Source organism: Oncorhynchus kisutch, linkage group LG14 (genome assembly GCF_002021735.2).
Source record: "Oncorhynchus kisutch isolate 150728-3 linkage group LG14, Okis_V2, whole genome shotgun sequence".
Lineage (NCBI taxonomy): Eukaryota > Metazoa > Chordata > Actinopteri > Salmoniformes > Salmonidae > Oncorhynchus > Oncorhynchus kisutch.
This window is the reverse complement of record NC_034187.2, coordinates 30,183,674-30,201,701: the sequence shown is the minus strand read 5'-3', so window position 1 is coordinate 30,201,701 and position 18,028 is coordinate 30,183,674. Positions and strand designations below refer to the sequence as shown.

Genomic DNA, 18,028 nt, shown 5'->3' with positions numbered 1-18,028 from the left:
CCTACTTGGTTAAGAACACAGCATATGTCGTCCATTTCTCATGATATGTTGCATCCTTTTTTGTGTGCAATTCTTAAGATCATACAATATGTTCCAAATTTGTCAGTGCTTAAGATCCCGGACTGCATCTTTAACAAGGATTCCAATTATTTATCGCACTCTTTCACTCCTGAACTTGTTTATTATGCAAACAGACAACTTGGTGATCCAAAATATATGGTGTCTGCGGGTGTAATAAATGTGTAAGGGAGTGAACTTTATTTTTAATAAGGGTTACATGGAAATAAATCAAACCGCTCTGAAATGACAATCGATGGCCCTCCCTTAACTCTACCTGAACACTTGAAAAAAAGTGACCCTCCCCTAAACCCCAAATAATAATTCAAACATAAAGTGGATGGCTGAAAACTTGTCTACCATTTACCCTCACACTTGGACAGACCAGCACCTTAGATATCCATTATTAGAAAATGTTCTTCCTCCTGTAAGTCTTACATGGCAACGCAGGAAATTTGAAAGCGTAAAGGGCTGCGGGCCAGAAGGTTGTGGGTTCGCAGACCACCGTTTAGACAAGAAAAGGGGTGGAAAGATCCCCTTCATAGTGAACACATTGCATGAATCTGTCATCTTACTTGCAAGTCAGAGAATAAAAATGGCCTTTTATAAAAAATGTCATGCAATTTTACATCATTTTACACATTAGCAGAATCTTTTTTTAATACACACAAATTACCAAAATGACAGGCTAAGAATGGACAGAGAGCTAAGCCTATGTGATCATTTTATAATGTTTACAACGAAACTGTCCCTGTTTGCAAATAATAAAATCTGAGACATCAAGTTGAAGCCTGGTCTTGTAGACTAAACATAACATAGTAAACGTAAACCCGAGACACACAAATTAGTATGATATTTTATGTTCGGTATGGTTACATAAAACAGATGGTTAGTTACGGCAAAAATGAAATTAGGGTGGTTGGGTAGGCTTATAACCCGAACGTCTAGCAATCCAAAGGTTGTGAGTTTGAATCTCAACACGGACAATTTTACCTAATTAGCAACTTTGCAACTACTCAGCATGTTAACCAACCTGTCCCTTGACCCTTTAACTAACCTTTCCCCTAACCCTAACCATTTGACCTAACTCCTAAAGTTAACCCAGACCGTAAACCTAACCGCAAGCCTAGCAAATTAATACATACCATACGAAACGTAACATATCATACAAAATGGAGTGTCTCAGATTTACGTACAGAATAATACGAAATGCTCCGAGACCAGGTCGGCAGCAATCAGAGCATTGTACTTTCAAAAGTTAGGCCTAACTTTCCACCCAAGAGAGAGTAAGCCTACAGACACAGAAACATGTCATATTTACTGCTGCCTACTCTTCCCTAAAAACTGTCTGGGATTAAATATCTTCTATTGTACAGAAAGTGAATAGCTTAATTGATAGTGACAGAATTACATTTCTTCCCAAGCAAAGTCATTTTTTTTGTCTCCTTGACTATAGAAGGTTGCAGCTCAGGTTCTGAAAGTCAAAGAAACTAAACAACTACCAATGATATCCCCATATATAGTAGTAGCAAGCTATCAAAGTTGACCTCCGGTCCTCCTCCTCATCTTCAAGCTCTCCTTCTCAAGCTGAACAGAACATAGGTTATAGGCTAGTCTGCACGCAAGATAGTGCATTGTTTGGACTAGGCCTAATATAAAAAATATATATATTATGTTTGCAAGAGACCTTTGACTCTCCTTTTAAACTGCCACCATAGTCCTACACTGAACAGCCATTGGTTAGGCAGCACACAAAGACGTTTTTGATCAGCAAGAGCAGAGCAGGCCGGGGCTCAGGGTGGAAAAACCCATTGCAGTGTGTAATGTCAGGGTTGAGGGGCGGCATCGGGCACACATCGATATATATAGCCTAACAAGCAACTCATTCTAAAACACTGAGAAATATAGACATTTCATCAATTACAAATTACATGATCCTCCCCTGGACTAGATAAAAAAAAAAAATACAAAGCCCTCCCCTTGACTGAAATTGAAAAAGCATTACCCTCCCCCATTTTCTCCAGGTACACATTATGTAGATGTTGATCCATCCCTAAAGAAGACCAAAAACACAAGGCAGTTAACATTACTCAGGAGGAAAAGTTATTGGGTGTGTTTTTTTCTTTCAGGGTTGTTGTGTGGCACAAGGTAAGATTTACACATGGCTCAGTCATACTGTAGGACTTTCTGGCAGACATCATGACAAGGCAATTTACTGATGCAACACAGATAGATGTAAAGTTACCAACGTTTCCACTCAACATTGTTTCAAGGCTACACATATCTGTTGGCAACAGGTTCTGCAGAATATTAGATAGTTTGAAGGTTGTAAACATATGTCACATCAAGCCACATGTCGTCCATCCATGTGCATCCATCTTGGGGAGAGAAAATGAAAAGTCTCTAGAACATCTGGATCATGCACTCTCTGGACTTTCCGACGCCGACCCACTTAACTGTAGAGAGAAATTACAAAGGACATGTCAAAAAACACTCACAAATCCCAAAAACCTTTACACTAGACTAGTATCATTCTTTCAGAATTGGGTACATGTTATAATATAGCCAATACTGCCCCCCACTGGCACATTGAAGCCATGTCCCTGTACCAAGGCTCTTCAGGTTCCCATTCAGTGGTCAGTATGCTGGACTGTGGTATGGTTGTAGCTGGTAAAACTGGGTCACCTTCAGTAGGCATTCCACTGAAGAACATAAATGTGGTGAAATGGAGGAGATACTACTATGGCCTATATGCCTATTGTTCAATAAGAAGGCTTATTTTTGTTTTCAGTTTGTGCCCTACTGAAGACTAGCCTGCTGTCAGCAGGAACTCCCTGTCTCCTGCATGTAACTTACTGGGTACTCCAATGTGGTTCTCCACAAAGCGGATGTAGTTCTGAGCCTTCTGGGGGAGATCATTCCACTTCCTAGCTGCAGACGTATCACTCTTCCAGCCTGGGAAGGTCTCATACTCTACCTCCACTTTGTGCAACAGCTCCATGTTAGCTATGTGAATGAAGGTAGACGATAATTAATAATCCGAAGAGAAATCAAATGTTTGTCGAGATAATTCTTAATGAATGTCTCTTTTACAGTGTTGGCCTAGTCTGGTACAAGTAGGCCTACTTCTTAATCAATCAATACAGTTGAATGTAGAGAGCATACCTGGGAAATTGGGAATTCTTTTGCCATTGATTTTGTAGGCCACTCCTACTTTGATCTCATCCAGCACATCAAGGATGTCAAGTTTTGTCAAAGCAATGCTGTTAGGAAACAATGTTATTTGTTTAACACATTTGAGAAAAGAGAGGAAATCTACTACATGAATTACATTCAGACTAGCATTCACAGGCAGCGACAGTACATTGAACCAGTCAGATAAAGACTTCATAGCAGGTGATATTTTAGTCCTATCCACTCACGCAGTGAAGCCATTGATCATGTGGGCGTATCTCAGGATGACCAGGTCCAGCCAGCCACAGCGACGTTTCCTGCCCGTTGTCACACCCACCTCATGACCTCTCGTCTGCAGCAGCTCACCTGTTGCCTGCACAAAACAGACTCAGTTATCTAGAATCAAATCAAACTTTATTTGTCACATGTGCCTAATACAACAAGTGTAGAGCGTACTGTGAAATGCTTACTTACAAGCCCTTAACCAACAGTGCAGTTCCAAGAAGAGTTAAGAAAATATTTACGGGCTTTCCTCTGACACTACCTAACATATAGGTCATGGATGGCAGGAAGCTTGGCCCCAGTTATGTACTGGGCTGTACGCACTACCCTCTGTAGCGTCTTGCAGTCAGATGCCAAGCAATTGCCATACCATGCGGTGATGCAATCGGTCAGGACACTCTCGATGGTGCAGCTGAAGAACCTTTTGAGGATCTGAGAACCCATGACAAATCTTTTCAGTCTCCCGAGGGGGAAAAGGTTTTGTCATGCCCTCTTCACGACTGTCTTGGTGTGTTTGGACCATGATAATTAGTTGGTGATGTGGACACTAAGGAACTTGAAATTCTCGACCCGCTCCACTGTGTCGAGATCACTTGGTTAATCAATAGTCATTTTTGGGTACTAATCCTAATGGTTTTATTATTAAAATGTTATAAAATGCTTAATAAACCAATAGATTTACAGTTGGAGTGAGGGATCAAGCTGAAACATGTTGAACAGCAGTTCCATGGGCAGTTCTCATGTTAGGTAACATAACCCCAGACCAGACAGTAAATCTATCTTGAACCCTGACTCTGGCCTAAATTTAGGCCTTGAACATGTGATCAGCATTAGAGCTAAATAGTGTTTTAACAGACCTCTCACACAATCTGAGAGCTGGCCACAGAGGCAGCGCATTTTGAGACCAGGCTTGTGAGGGTCATGTGACCTTAAACACTAGGCTTACTATACATATCCAACTCTACTTGTACCTCAAAAGAAAACAACATGTCTAAAGAAACTGCAAGAGAGTGACTTAGTCACGGTAAATATCAAACTGCAAAATGCAGTATAACCTCTGCTAAGAGGCCTTCACCTTTATGGCACAGGTGATAGTGGACACTCTCACTCAAGGTCACTGGTTCAAGTCTTGCTCTGGCTGTTCCCCTTTAACCGTTACTCTCAGTAAGGAGATGCTACTGTAAGGCAAGAGTCAGAAATGTCCAGGTAGATGAAAGAGATCTTACATTGAGCTGTTCTGTGGGGAAGGCACCAATTCCTACCCTGGTGGTGTAGGCCTTTGATACACCATACACTTCACCAATATTCAGGGGAGGGATGCCAAGACCAGTGCATGCCCCACCAACAGTGCAGTTTGATGAGGTCACAAAAGGATATGTGCCTAAAGGGAAGAGAGAAAGTGGGACTTAAACTTACATAGAGATGAGTTGTCCATTTAACCATCAAACTTCCCTGTCCATCTCATCATTGGCATGATCCTCAATGGGACTATGACATGTCTTACCAAAGTCAATGTCGAGGAGGGCAGCATTGGCCCCTTCCACCAGAATTTTCTTTGGGGGTCCATGAAGAGCCTCATACATGTAGTAGACTCCATCCCGCACCATCGGCCGTAACCTCTCTCCATACTCCTGCACAATACAAGACAAACAACAGTCTCATAGATCTAATATATCTGTAGCCCATGACTATTCATTCAGAGGGGATTTACCACATACCTTCAGTTTTTTCAGCTGAGTGTCAGTATCAACTGTCAGGGATGAGTACATGGACTGGTACTGTGCGACAAGGTTCTTGAATCTGAAAGAAATCCCCAAATCATCTCAATGTCTATTACTGCTCACCTCAGTGGGTCAATTTAGTTCAAGAGCAAAGTCTCAAGAGAGACACAATGTTGGACTCTCAAAATGTTTGTTGTATGTGAGGTTTAGATGTTTATATTGTGTCCTGTCTGTCAGTAAGCATACTTGGTAGAGAACTCTTTAAAGTCTCCCAGAAGGTCACAGACACGCAGTCCAATGCGAGATGCTTTGCTGGTATAGGTGGGTCCAATGCCTTTCTTGGTCGTTCCAATACTGTCATGAGGAAAAACACCTGTTTTAGCTGAGGGGATTACAAAATAGAATCTGCAATTTTTCATCAGCTGTGGAAGTGATTATAATAATAATTTGGTGGGTGCTTATTTGTCCTATTTCACACATGTACAAGTGTGTATTAATATGCACAAGTGAATTGGAAATGTGTTTATGCATATCCCATCTCCCCCTGAAAGTGGGGTCAAGGCCAGAGTCAGCCATTATCAATGCTCAAGGGCACATCGACAGATTGTTCACCTTGACGGCTTGAGATTCAACTAGCGACCTTTCGGTTACTGGCCCAACACTCTAACCGCTAGATTACCTTCCACTTGACTGAAGTCTCTATTGACAGTGACCCATTGTATTCCCGTCCCCTATGTAAGCAACCATTGCCTTCCCTACCCTTACATCTTTCCCTCTGTCGCTTGTCGCTGGGTCTCCTGAATTCCATCCACAACCTGGTGGAAATCAAACACTGTCGAAAAATCAAAGCAAAATAAATGTCATCCTTTCTCTAAGCACAATACAAAGATATACATTATGCAGATAAACACACACTACTAAAATAGCACATATAATCTTTGCTTCATTTGTGAAACCAGAAAAATACAAACATACCGAGGTGAGCTCTGTCAGAGACAATTAGTCTCTTCTCCCAACCTTTGAGACCTGGTCAGAGAAAGGAGAATAAAAAATGACTGCAATGGTTTCCTCGAACTTGACAATTACAGTATTGACTGTATTTCTAAAAATACTTGATTTACCTTTCTTCTCATTCTTCTCCGCCTCCTCAAACAAGCCTGGTAGGTGTATGACTACGCCATTACCTACAATGGACCATATGCTGGATAAATGAGCACATATAGACAGTTTCCCATTGGGGTCACCATTCCCAGTGGAAATGGTAATAAAGATAGAAACACTCACCAATGACACATATGCTTTTGGGGTTGATAATGCCACTGGGGAGAAGGTGGAAGTCATACTCTGTGCCTTCTACTACCACTGTGTGGCCTGCATTGTTACCACCCTGGAAGATCAAAACAAGATTGTGTTTGGCAATCCAGGCACTTTCAACAAAGTCTAGTGGCATGATATCACAAACGGACAGTTATTGAGTTGATTAATGGCTGTTACTTGTAATGGGATAGCAAAATTTGGACATAAAACAGCCAGGACATCCACTCGCCATACATCCAGAACAAATTCATCATCCTATCTGAATCAGTGGATAATAGAGTCTAAGCCCCCTCCCCTGTCACCAAGCTACCCCCCTACCAACTATTTTAACATACTTGGCTGCCAGGCCCTCCACTCCTTGCCCCCTGGCTAAGACCTGGCCTTCTCACATGTCAAGTCACCCTGGGAATGTGACCCTTCACCAGCAGTGGGTGGGGCTGGCTGAAGGAGAGTGCTCAGTGATGTGACTTGCTGTCAATGGAGAGTACAACACAACTGTGCAATGGCCTTTACACTACCATTGTCCCAAAATATTACTTCTGAGCATGTTTAGTTTTTCCTTGCTGGCCAACGAGAAACTTTGCCTATGAGTCTCTCTCTCTCTCTCACACCACCCCTCGAAACCTGGCTCCTCAAGGTTTCTTCTTAGGTTCCTGCCTTTCTATGGAGTTTTTCCTAGCCACTCTGCTTCTACATCTGCATTGCATACTCTTTGGGGTTTTAGGCTGGCTTTATGTATAAGCACTTTGTGACAACTGCTGAGGTAAAAACTGCTTTATAAAATACATTTGATTGATTTTTGACATCATTTTCATTCAGGTTAGTCTCATAGGAGAAAAGGTGCTATCTAGAACCAAAAAGGGTTCTTCGGCTGTCCCAATATAGGAGAACCCGTTGAAGAACCCATTTTGGTTCCAGGTAGAACCCTTTCCACAGAATATTCTACATGGAACCCAAAATAGTTCTACCTGGAACCAAAAAGGGTTCTTCTATGGGGACAGCCGCAGAACCCCTTTGTAACCCTTTTTTACTAAGCGTGTAGGGTGACCTAGTTATAACACCCTCTTTATGTTAATACACCTTTGTAATAATATGAGTATTGATCCAATTGTGATCTTATGCTACCTTTCCCTGTCATTACTGTGTTATTTTAGACTTTCATTTGTAAGAAATAGTTATAGTTTTTCCATATTGTTGGTACTTTGATCTATTTGAGCAGTTTACTATAGGTCAGATAGAGAAAATGTCCAGCTACAGTAGGTGATACAGTAGGTAACCATTTAATAGTATTCCAAGGTAAAACGTTTCATTTCAACTCCAGTCAAGTCAACAATTCAAAGTGGTGTTGAAGAACTGGTAATATCACCCTGTTTTCTAAATACATGTTTGAATTATTCAAAATCACATTTAAACTAATATCCTGTATTGATAAAATAGAAAACAAGATTTATCCTAAATTCCATTATAGCCTACTGAGGACATCACATGAAACATTTACGTGCCAAAAAACGTTCTGAAACATCACTCCACTGAACAAAATAATAACAACGGTAAGCTATTTCAAGGTTTTTCCAATGCCTGCCACACACCTGTCATACGGTTGTAAAGTACACTGACAGTCACCGATTCAGGCATGTTGAGACATTACTTTTCTAAAGACACGTCATGAATTTCACACAATCAAAATGCGTTATAACTTTTGTCAGTTCAAGCATGTCAAGGTTACATTAATATCGCATTTTATGCACACGATATTACCTGACATCTGCAAACAAGGTCAGACTGAGTCGCCAGTAAATCGACGACTTTTCCTTTGCCTTCATCTCCCCATTGCGCACCGAGCACCACAGTCACTTTGTTCCCTGTGTCATTCCTTGGCCGCTTCAGCCCTTGGGTTGGGTTGGAGGGGGAATTTGTAGAACTCTTGTGGTCTTTTGCTGACCAGCTCAACGACATGATGTTGCTTAGGCTGTCTGTCTGAAACAGACTAGAATGTTTCTAACAGTAGTATTGCCATATCAGTGTCTCATGATGTCAGAGCAGGACGCACGAACGCAGTAGGCAGATCTCGAACCGCTCCTGGCAGCACTGTCGCCCAAGTCCACGTTTCCATAAATACTTGTTTGATGTCAATAAAGAGAAAGGGAATCTCATAATGTGAATTCATTTTTTATTATACTCCAGAATCAACATTCGATACTAATTATGTTAGTCTATTTGCTAACATGGCACCGTCTACGCTATCACATTTCTAGAGATAGTAAACTTCCAGGGCTTAATTAACTTACTTAAAATTGCACCATACATTTTTAATTGATGCCTTAAGTGTTCATATTTTATACTGTCTGTGTGTTTGTCTTACTGAAGAACCCTGTCAGTCCTGAACGAATTGCCCCTCGGGGTTTAATACACGTGTATTGTATTGTAAATGATAATTGTAGAAATAAGTTAGTTATTGACAACAGCAGGAAGAAAGCTGATATTCTTTTCCTATATGCCAAGTGTGAAATCAAAACGTTTAAAAAATGTTCACGACATTCACAAAAGACTGGAATACTATTTTCAGCACAACTGTTCCAACCAACACACTATCAAAGTTTATTGTGAAATAGACACGAATTTGGTTCCAACTGTGCTGGAGGTTATTTATAGCTTTGGAAATTAAGCCTGTGTTTTTATATTCAAACAAATACAAAACAATAACAAAAAGTACATACACTTTTTATTCTTCAATATAGAACACCTAAAGTGACAGAATGTTGACCCAGCCTGGTCTCATAGACTAGATGTAACATAGTACATTTAAATCCAGGACAGTCTAATTAGTACCATATGTTAGGTATGGTTACATAAGACAGACGGTTACTTTGGTCAAAAACAGGGTGGTATAACGCAAACGTCTAGAAACCCAAGAGGTTTTGAGTTCTAATCCCATCACGGACAACTTTAGCATTTTAGCAACATTTCAACTACTTACTACATTTGAGCTACTTTACATGTTAGCTAGCCCTCCCACTAACCATTTTAGCTAACCCTTCCTCTAACCCTTACCTTATCCCTTTAACCTAACTCCTAAACCTCAACTTTACCCTAACCTTAACACCTAGCCTAGCTAATGTTAGCCAGCTAGACAGAATGTGTAACATATCATACCTTTCGCAGATTCGTAACATATTGTACATTTTGTAAATTTGTAACATATAATACAAATTGTAATTTGTAAAATATCATACAAAATGGGCAATGGACACAAATTAATACATACCATACGAAACATACAATAATAAATGGTGCCTCGGATTTACATACAGAAAAATACGAAATGCTCTGAGACCAGGTTGCAGGGACAGAGTAAATTTGCTGGGATTGAGGCTGTGCAGAGACTAAAAACAGTAGCCTTGTGGAACACAACAGCCTCTTGGTAGAATACAAATCAACCTGGCCAGGGAACCATAGCAGTTTTTCCTGTTTATTTCACAAATGTTTCAAGAACTCAAAATTATCAAAGGAAGGAAGACCATGCTGATATCTTCTTGGATGAATCAATTTAGTTCAATATAATGTAATCCAAGGGTAGGAAATCCTGGTCCTGGAGTGCCACAAATCTAACCGACCTGGAAGACCAGGTGTGATAAATTGGGGGCATTTACTAAATTGATCAATTAGCTCAGTTGGTCAGGGCTGTGTTCAGTACATAAAAACGTAACAGAACATTAAATTGAATGGAAACGATGCTGTACTGAACAACCAGTTGACACACGGGGAGGAGTTGGGTTGTGGGTTCAAACGCACAGCGTCCCTTTAAATACATCACTTGTTGCTTCAAGCCACACCCCAGCACACTCACCGAACGGAGCAAACGTATCTCAAAGTCTGTTCAAGAAAGTACAAGAACATTTTGGGAAAACGTGTAGTTCAATACAAACCGTTCACAATGTAGCAAACGTTTGAGCGAACTGAACGTACCCCTGGTATGGTGCCTAGTTGGAACAAAATCCTGCAGTACCTGCGGCACTCCAGGAACAGGGTTGCCTACCCTTGATGTAGTCCATTACAATGTGCAGAAACCATGTATGGAAAAATCAACAACATTTTCTTTTCCCTCTTGACTTCCTTTTCCGGGAATTGCCTAGGGAGATTAAATAGTAAAATTAATAGATTGAACGAATCAAATGACATACCAATTACTTAAAATAGTATGCAGATAATATCAAACAAAGTGGGAGACCAAAGACTGCATTTGGTGGATCTTGGCATTGAAGAGAATGGACAGATTTATGTTTCTGATGAATACAATTATTTTGGAAATTAAATTAAATTTAGTGCTGTTGGTTCCATCAATTTCAAGATCATTAAAGCTTTCAGCAAAGTCAAACTTACAAAGGACACAGTTTACAGAAAGCACAAAAAAGGCATTGCATTAGTAGTTTAACTCGGTTGTTGTGAGGGTGGACAGTTTAGTAACATAGGGGTATGGAGGCACAGAAAACATGACAGCAAAACTCCACAAAAAAAAAAAATTGTGCTGAGGATGGTCTTCCCGGTGAGGCCGTCACAAGTTGAAAAGCTCAGTATGACAGTGAAGTTAACTTGGATATGATAATGATTTTTCAATTGTGGCACTTAAGAGGTGTCAGTTTGAGGCTAAGTACTGTATGTCTTTATAAGATAAAACTCTATGATTCAGGCTGATAAAGAGTGCATAAAGTAGTGGCCAAGAGAGGTCTCACACAAAGTGGTTCATCTTGAGTCATGATGACAGGCTTACAATTTGATTAGCAGGGATTTGCTAGATTTTTACTGAATAAGAGAGTGTTAAAAGCAGGACAAGACACAAATCAGGTCAAACCAGACCCTGTTTAGGCCAACACACGTCTGTTAATTAAAATCATGGCTTGGTGCTGATGGGTTGATTAAAATGTTCCTGCTTGCACCAGTTAGTTTTCAAACCAGTTGTTTGACCTACCTCACTGCAACACACACCCCTTATTACTTTTAGGGTGTCCATTTCCAGTGTTACCTGGTGTTTTAGAGAGTCAAAGAAAAAAGACAACACCCAAAACAAACTACTTGATGATCATGACAGGACTCAAGGTGTTGTAAATGGGAGGCTTTTAAGATCGGTTTTCCAAAAATTGTACATTCATGCTAAAATGTTAAAGTTCACAGCTAAAGCAACAGTACAAAATGAACATGTAATGTAAAATGCAATAAAACCATATACCAAAAAAACTGGACTCTCAAACACTTCAGGAGACCACAGTTCCAAACATGATCTTTATTAGAATGAATGAATACATTACCTTCATTACTCTTCTTTTTGTTTCTTCTAAAGAGCTTCTGCTGTTTTTTATCCTCTGGTTTTAGGGTTTCAGATGCAGAGGCAGGCATAGCTTTGGACACTGATGAGAGCAGATCTTCAGAGTGCACTCCATCGGGCACATCGTATGCCGGTCCACTTTCTGCAGCACTGACCATAGGTACGTTGCCGTTGGTGTCTATGTTGCCATTGGTGTCTGTGCTGCCATTGGTGTCTGGGTGTCCGTTAGTTATACCCTCATCCTGTGCCACCATCTTCACCATCATGTCATCCCCAGCCTCATCTTGTCCTAAAGTCTTTACCATCATAATGCTGCTCTTACCTCCAACTTCATCTTGGCCAATGTTTTTTCCTATCAGGTTGCTTTCACCATTACTCTCTATCATCATGTCCATATCAGTGACAGGAAGTGTGCGGGCTCCATTAAGGTGACTCTCTCCATTGCTCTGTGGACATTCAGGCATCAAGTCCTCTGTTACCATCAGGTTGATTTCAGGCAGGTCTGCATCTGTGAAGGTAGAGATGCTTGGAGTGTTATTTAGGACACCCATTCCCGGAATCTCCTGTGTTGGTGAATTGGTTGTGGGAAGGCTGGAAAAAGCTGTTTTATCTTGGGGTTTGCTGGGGCATTTGTTCATTCCTTCTCTTGGGGCCCTCTCCTCTGCCTGGGGTTGAGTTTGACTGGGAGTGCTAGAGGCTTCTGAGACAGAGGCTTTGGCTTCTTCTATTACAGGCTTGACACTTGATCCTGCAGTGGAGAAGGCGGTTCTGTTAATGCATGAAGACAGGTAGGAAGAGCACGTCTACTGTACCAGGCATTCCAAACATGTCATCATTCTTAAAAGCAGGCAATGTTTGAATCTAGCAAGTGGTGTTTCTTAAGAAAAGACACAAAGAAGCATGACCAAGCACACATTCTTGATGAAATTAAGCAAGTGTAATTGGTAGTTGTAGTGGCTGCACAAAATCACAAACGGAAGCACAAAGATGGAGTGGCAAAGCCTGTTTATGGTTCAGTGCAGGAGAGTAGGAGTGGAGTTGGAGACGGGATGGGGTCAGAGGCATCTTGTCCTTACCAGGCTGGCCCATTTTCCTATTCATTTCACTAGAGGGGGGGCTTTCCATTTCGCACCTGGGCCGCATCTTCCTGAGATGGAAGCCTTTCCGGATGTCAGCAAGAAGGTGGTCGATAATACAGCCATCGTCCTGTGGCGAGGGTCCTTTCCGGACTGGTGATAGAGGATAGAGAAAGAGGCATATCAAGATACCACATGGCTCGTTATGCTATATCATCTTAGTGTGAATACAAAACATAGTTGGACTCATATGACAGAGGAGATACAGTGCCTTGCAAAAGTATTCACCTCCTTGGCGTTTTTCCTATTTTTTTGCATTACAACCTGTAATTTAAATGGGTTTTTATTTGGATTTCATTTAATGGACATACACAAAATAGTCCAAATTGGTGAAGTGAAATTTTGAAAAGTGGTGGGTGCATATGTATTCAGCCCCGTTGCTATGAAGCCCCTAAATAATATCTGGTGCAACCAATTACCTTCAGAAGTCACATAATTAGTTAAATAAAGTCCACCTGTGTGCAATCTAAGTGTCACATGATCAGTCACACGATCTCAGAATATACACACCTGTTCTGAAAGGCTCCAAAGTCTGCAACACCAGTAAGCAAGGGGCACCACCAAGCAAGTGGAACTAAGAAGAACAAGGAGCTCTCCAAACAGGTCAAGGACAAAGTTGTGGAGAACAGATCACGGTTGGGTTATAAAAAAATATCCCAAACTTTGAACATCCTACGGAGCACCATTAAATACATGATAAAAAAATGTCAAGAATATGGCACCACAACAACCTGCCAAGAGAGGGCTACCCACCAAAACTCACAGACCAGGCAAGGAGGGCATTAATCAGAGAGGCAACAAAGAGACCAAAGATAACCCTGAAGGAGGTGCAAAGCTCTATCCATTGGAGTATCTGTCCATAGGACCATTTTAAGCCGTACACTCCACAGAGCTGGCCTTTATGGAAGAGTGTCCAGAAAAAAAAGCCATTGCTTAAAGAAAAAAATAAGCGAACACATTTGGTGTTCGCCAAAAGGCATGTGGGAGACTCCTCAAACATATGGAAGAAGGTACTCTGGTCAGATGAGACTGAAATTGAACTTTTTGGCCATCAAGGAAAACGCTATGTCTGGCGCAAACCCAACACCACTCATGACCCCGAGAACACCAGCATGATGCTGGTGACAGCATCATGCTGTGGGGATGTTTTTCATCGTCAGGGACTGGAAAACTGGTCAGAATTTAAGGGATGATGGATGGCACTAAATATGGGGAAATTCTTGAGGGAAACCTGTTTCAGTCTTCCAGAGATTTGAGACTGGGATGGAGGTTCACCTTCCAGCAGGACAGTGACCCTAAGAATACTGCTAAAGCAACACTCAAGTGGTTTAAGGGGAAACATTTAAATATATTGGAATGGCCTAGTCAAAGCCCAGACCTCAATCCAATTAAGAATCTGTGGTATGAGATTGCTGTACACCAGCGGAACCCATCCAACGTGAAGGAGCTGGAGCAGTTTTCTGTTTTTAAAAATCATATTTCTTGTTTGTTTCACAAAAAGAAAAAATCTTCAAAGTGGTAGGCATGTTGTGTAAATCAAATGATACAACCCCAACCAAATGTTACATTTCTATTTTAATTCCAGGTTGTAAGGCAACAAAATAGGAAAAATGCCAAGGGGGGTGAACACTTTCGCAAGCCACTGTATATCAGAAGAACTCACTTATTTTTCCGTTCTCCCCCTTCTGTCTTTTGGATTCCTCCTCCTCAAGCTGCTTCTTCCTTTTCTCCACCTTCACAGCCTGCTCTTTTCTGGTTTTGTTTTCCTGTGGGTATAAATAGAAAATTGAGAAAGCGATTACGCCAAGCCACAAACGTTTATCTTCAGTTTTCTAGTGATGGAAATCAGTATTCATTATTTGCAGTCATCTAAACTTGCTCCTCTGACTTTTAAGGCTTTGATGAAAAGTCCCCTAAAGGTCTTGATGGTGCCAAAAAGCTCCTCCAGGGAAAGATTGTTGACATCCTCACACAGGTAGAGGGCCAGGTCACCCTTCTTCCTCACAATCTCCAAAAAACTGTCCTCCAAATCTCGGCAGGCCTCCAGGTTTTTCTTGGGGAGGGAAACAAACAGTTGAACCATTGCCTTATTAAAGAACACATTTGTATAGTTGATTGACCTCCTCCAAAGAGTTTTAAAACAACCACAAACATGTCAATACTGTGATGCATTGAACCACAATAGAATCTAATTCACTGGTTTCATACCTCAAACACCTCTGTGAACTGCTGCTTTACATCGTCCACAGAGTTAGAGACTTTCTTTGATGCTTCTTTCAGTCGATTGACTAAGGCACTGGCCTCTGCCTGAATGGAGTCCAGGTTGATTCTGAAGGATAAAAATAAATATACAAATGTTTTGGTATGTAATTGTATCATTTATGTATCAATTTCAGGGCTTATAATACATGTCTTTTTTTAAATAAAAAGGGTGTTATACCCAGCCGCTTTTTCACAAATCTCAATGTCGTCAGGGAGGTACAACAGCTCTGGGTGGTTCAGCTCTACTTCCTGTAAACAGAATGGTCAGTCATGACTTTATTTATGATTTCCAACTTTGATTTGATTGTCCATGTGAAGTCCGTTTGGTTTCTGTGAGGAGCACTGACCACACAGTTGTTTTTCTTTTCAGAAAAGCACATTCTTATTTAGATTAGTGTTACCTCCAGAATGTGATGGAGCAGGGTAATGCGGCTCTTGTTGGCCTTAGTCTCAGTTAGCATCAGCAGGGAGCTGATCTTAAAGCCCTCAGCGTTTCCTGTGTGACATCCCTGTGAACAAACAGAATCAGGAGTTAGAGCTCTTCAGACTGCATAAGTGCTGCATGTTTTTGGGTGAGTAGAATGTCATCCTTTGGAGAGTCCTTACTTACGTAGTTGAGGAAGTTTCCCACATCAAGGATGAGCCTGCAGAAACTGGGCATGAGAGTGCTCACTCTGAGACCTGGGGGGGAATTTCTTTTTATGTTGAAATGTTCGATGCAAAATGTTTGACAAAACAATGATTCAATGGACCTGCATCTCCAACTGGAATTGATAAAACCTTTCCAGCACAAGCAACAATTTGGTCTACATAAAACTGCATAGTTAGTCTCGCTCTGTTGATATTTTCATAATGAGCCTTACAGTGTCCTCTGATAGTTTTCACAAATATTTAATTGATGTATAGGGCAGTCAATGTAACATGAGTGTTTATACATGGAAGTTGGTGTTGTCTTACACTGGCATGCTGATTCAACCACCTCTGCTTTGGGCTTGAGCATGTCCAGTACTGAGGCCGTCTCCTCACACAGCAACATGCAGTCTATCCTCAGCTGGTAACTGTGGGGAGACACGAGAGAAAGAGAGGGAGAGGGGATATGAAGTAGGGATGGTACAGGGAGGGGAGAGAGATGCCATAGGGAATTAAGCAAGACAATTCAAGGAAGTGCCAAACGAAAACATACACCAGAATCATCTCCACATAAAGTATCCTGTGAGGTGCCAGAATTATTGAAAGCGAGGAGAGGAATTGCAGTTACCATGGTACAGCCAGGATAGAGATGTAGAATCGGTCAACATTGGCCAACTTGTCTTTTTCACCCTGGAAGGATTTCAGGTTTTCTATCTAGATAGAGAAAGAAAAGAGAGTACTTCAGCTCAGTCATTACCCTCATATTGTTCAATGCTTAACTTATACAAAAAATAAAACATTACCCTGTTTTATATATGAAGATAAATTAGGAAAGTACTCCTTATACCAACCTCATGTTTCTCAGGTAAGAGTTTAACAAGTTGCTTCAACACCTCCACATCAAACTTAGTCCGATCCCCATTCTGAATCAAGGACACAAACTCATCATGTGAGCTAGATAGAGGAGCATGGAGAAAAAACATCAGCTCAATGGGGTAAAAACAACATTGAAATCAATACCAACTTAAATGATCAATTACATTACCATTTGAATTGCTTGAGAAATATGTTCAAATTCAAGTTCTTCTTTACGTCAATAAAGGAGATCTGTAGAGAGAAGAGGGGAACAAATATTTTGTTAGGGGGGTTGTTGTTTTAGGATTCATAATGAGCCATGTTTTTGGTGTGCTCCAGATATGAGAGCTGTAGTGAGTGTTGACCAGTGCACCTCTTTAGGCTCCTTCTTGACAGGAGCAGCTGCCCCCTTGTCTTTGTGTTCGGTCACCGGGAGACAGAACAGCTGCTCAATGCTGGAGTAGTTGGGCTCCCGAGGAGCGTCTTTCTGAGCAGAGGTCCACATGGAATGACCATCTGTGTGTTTGTGAAAGGAGGGAGAGAATAACCACAACACATCTGGAATGATCTAATACAATTATTCTCTATGCTGTGCTATCAGACAATCTTTTCCCCTCTGAAATAGAGAAGACTGCCTCTGTAAACGAAGGGGAGGTTCATTAAAGAGAGATGCCAAGGTTATTCACTCACCAGTGACAGCTCTGAGCTTCTGCCAGTTGAGCTTCTTCATCCTCAGGGTGGGGCAGCGGCCTGCCTTGGAGGAGGCAGAACAGGCACACCCCAGGGATTGGCTTCTTTGGGCCACCCCCATCTCACCCATGCCAGGAGGAGGTGGTGGTGGTGGTGGAGGCATGCCTGACATAGCGGGTAAGGGTGGGGGTGGGCACCCTGGGGGCACCCCCATCCCTGGTAAAGGTGGAGGTGGTGGGGGTACTCCACCTCCTGTGTGTGGTAGTGTCGGAGCGGGGGGTGGAGGAAGGGAAGGGTGTGAGGCTGGTGGAACAGAAGACACTTGGGAGGTTGTGGGGTATTTGGTCAGTCTTTCTTGGTCATTTTCCACCTTATCAGTCTGAACAGCCTTATCAATCTTCTTGGGTGGCAGACCATCCACAGCATGGACACCAGCAGTCTTGCGCTTGGAGAACACCAGGCGTTGCATAATCGTCTCACAGGAGTCCATTGGAGCTGGAGCACAGAATCATACACAAACACTGAAATCTACAGAATTTTGCCTACATGTAACCCCCGCCCCAAAAAATATTCTATGCACTTTT

The 18,028-nt window shown here is 41.6% G+C and overlaps 2 protein-coding genes across 2 annotated transcripts; both read right to left on the bottom strand.

Annotated features, from left to right (window-relative positions):
• Positions 1 to 251: 251 nt before the first annotated feature.
• Positions 252 to 8,589, bottom strand: LOC109904002 (adenylosuccinate synthetase isozyme 1 C-like). The gene is made up of 13 exons (XM_020501055.2): positions 8,310 to 8,589; positions 6,519 to 6,621; positions 6,356 to 6,418; positions 6,210 to 6,260; positions 6,000 to 6,066; positions 5,481 to 5,588; positions 5,232 to 5,313; positions 5,018 to 5,144; positions 4,740 to 4,894; positions 3,480 to 3,604; positions 3,223 to 3,320; positions 2,914 to 3,063; positions 252 to 2,513 (listed from the first exon to the last, which is right to left on the bottom strand). The coding sequence occupies exons 1-13, from the start codon at positions 8,505 to 8,507 to the stop codon at positions 2,461 to 2,463; spliced, it is 1,380 nt and encodes a 459-aa protein (XP_020356644.1). The 5' UTR covers positions 8,508 to 8,589; the 3' UTR covers positions 252 to 2,460.
• A 1,973-nt stretch (positions 8,590 to 10,562) lies between these two features.
• LOC109904003 (inverted formin-2) lies at positions 10,563 to 17,164 on the bottom strand. Its single transcript, XM_031788218.1, has 13 exons — positions 17,128 to 17,164; positions 16,945 to 17,006; positions 16,751 to 16,822; positions 16,528 to 16,613; positions 16,227 to 16,327; positions 15,880 to 15,950; positions 15,671 to 15,778; positions 15,448 to 15,518; positions 15,216 to 15,336; positions 14,896 to 15,060; positions 14,671 to 14,773; positions 12,948 to 13,100; positions 10,563 to 12,619 (listed from the first exon to the last, which is right to left on the bottom strand). Exons 2-13 carry the CDS (start codon positions 16,945 to 16,947, stop codon positions 11,721 to 11,723), a joined length of 1,953 nt encoding a protein of 650 aa, XP_031644078.1. The 5' UTR covers positions 16,948 to 17,006; positions 17,128 to 17,164; the 3' UTR covers positions 10,563 to 11,720.
• Between the last annotated feature and the right edge of the window lie 864 nt (positions 17,165 to 18,028).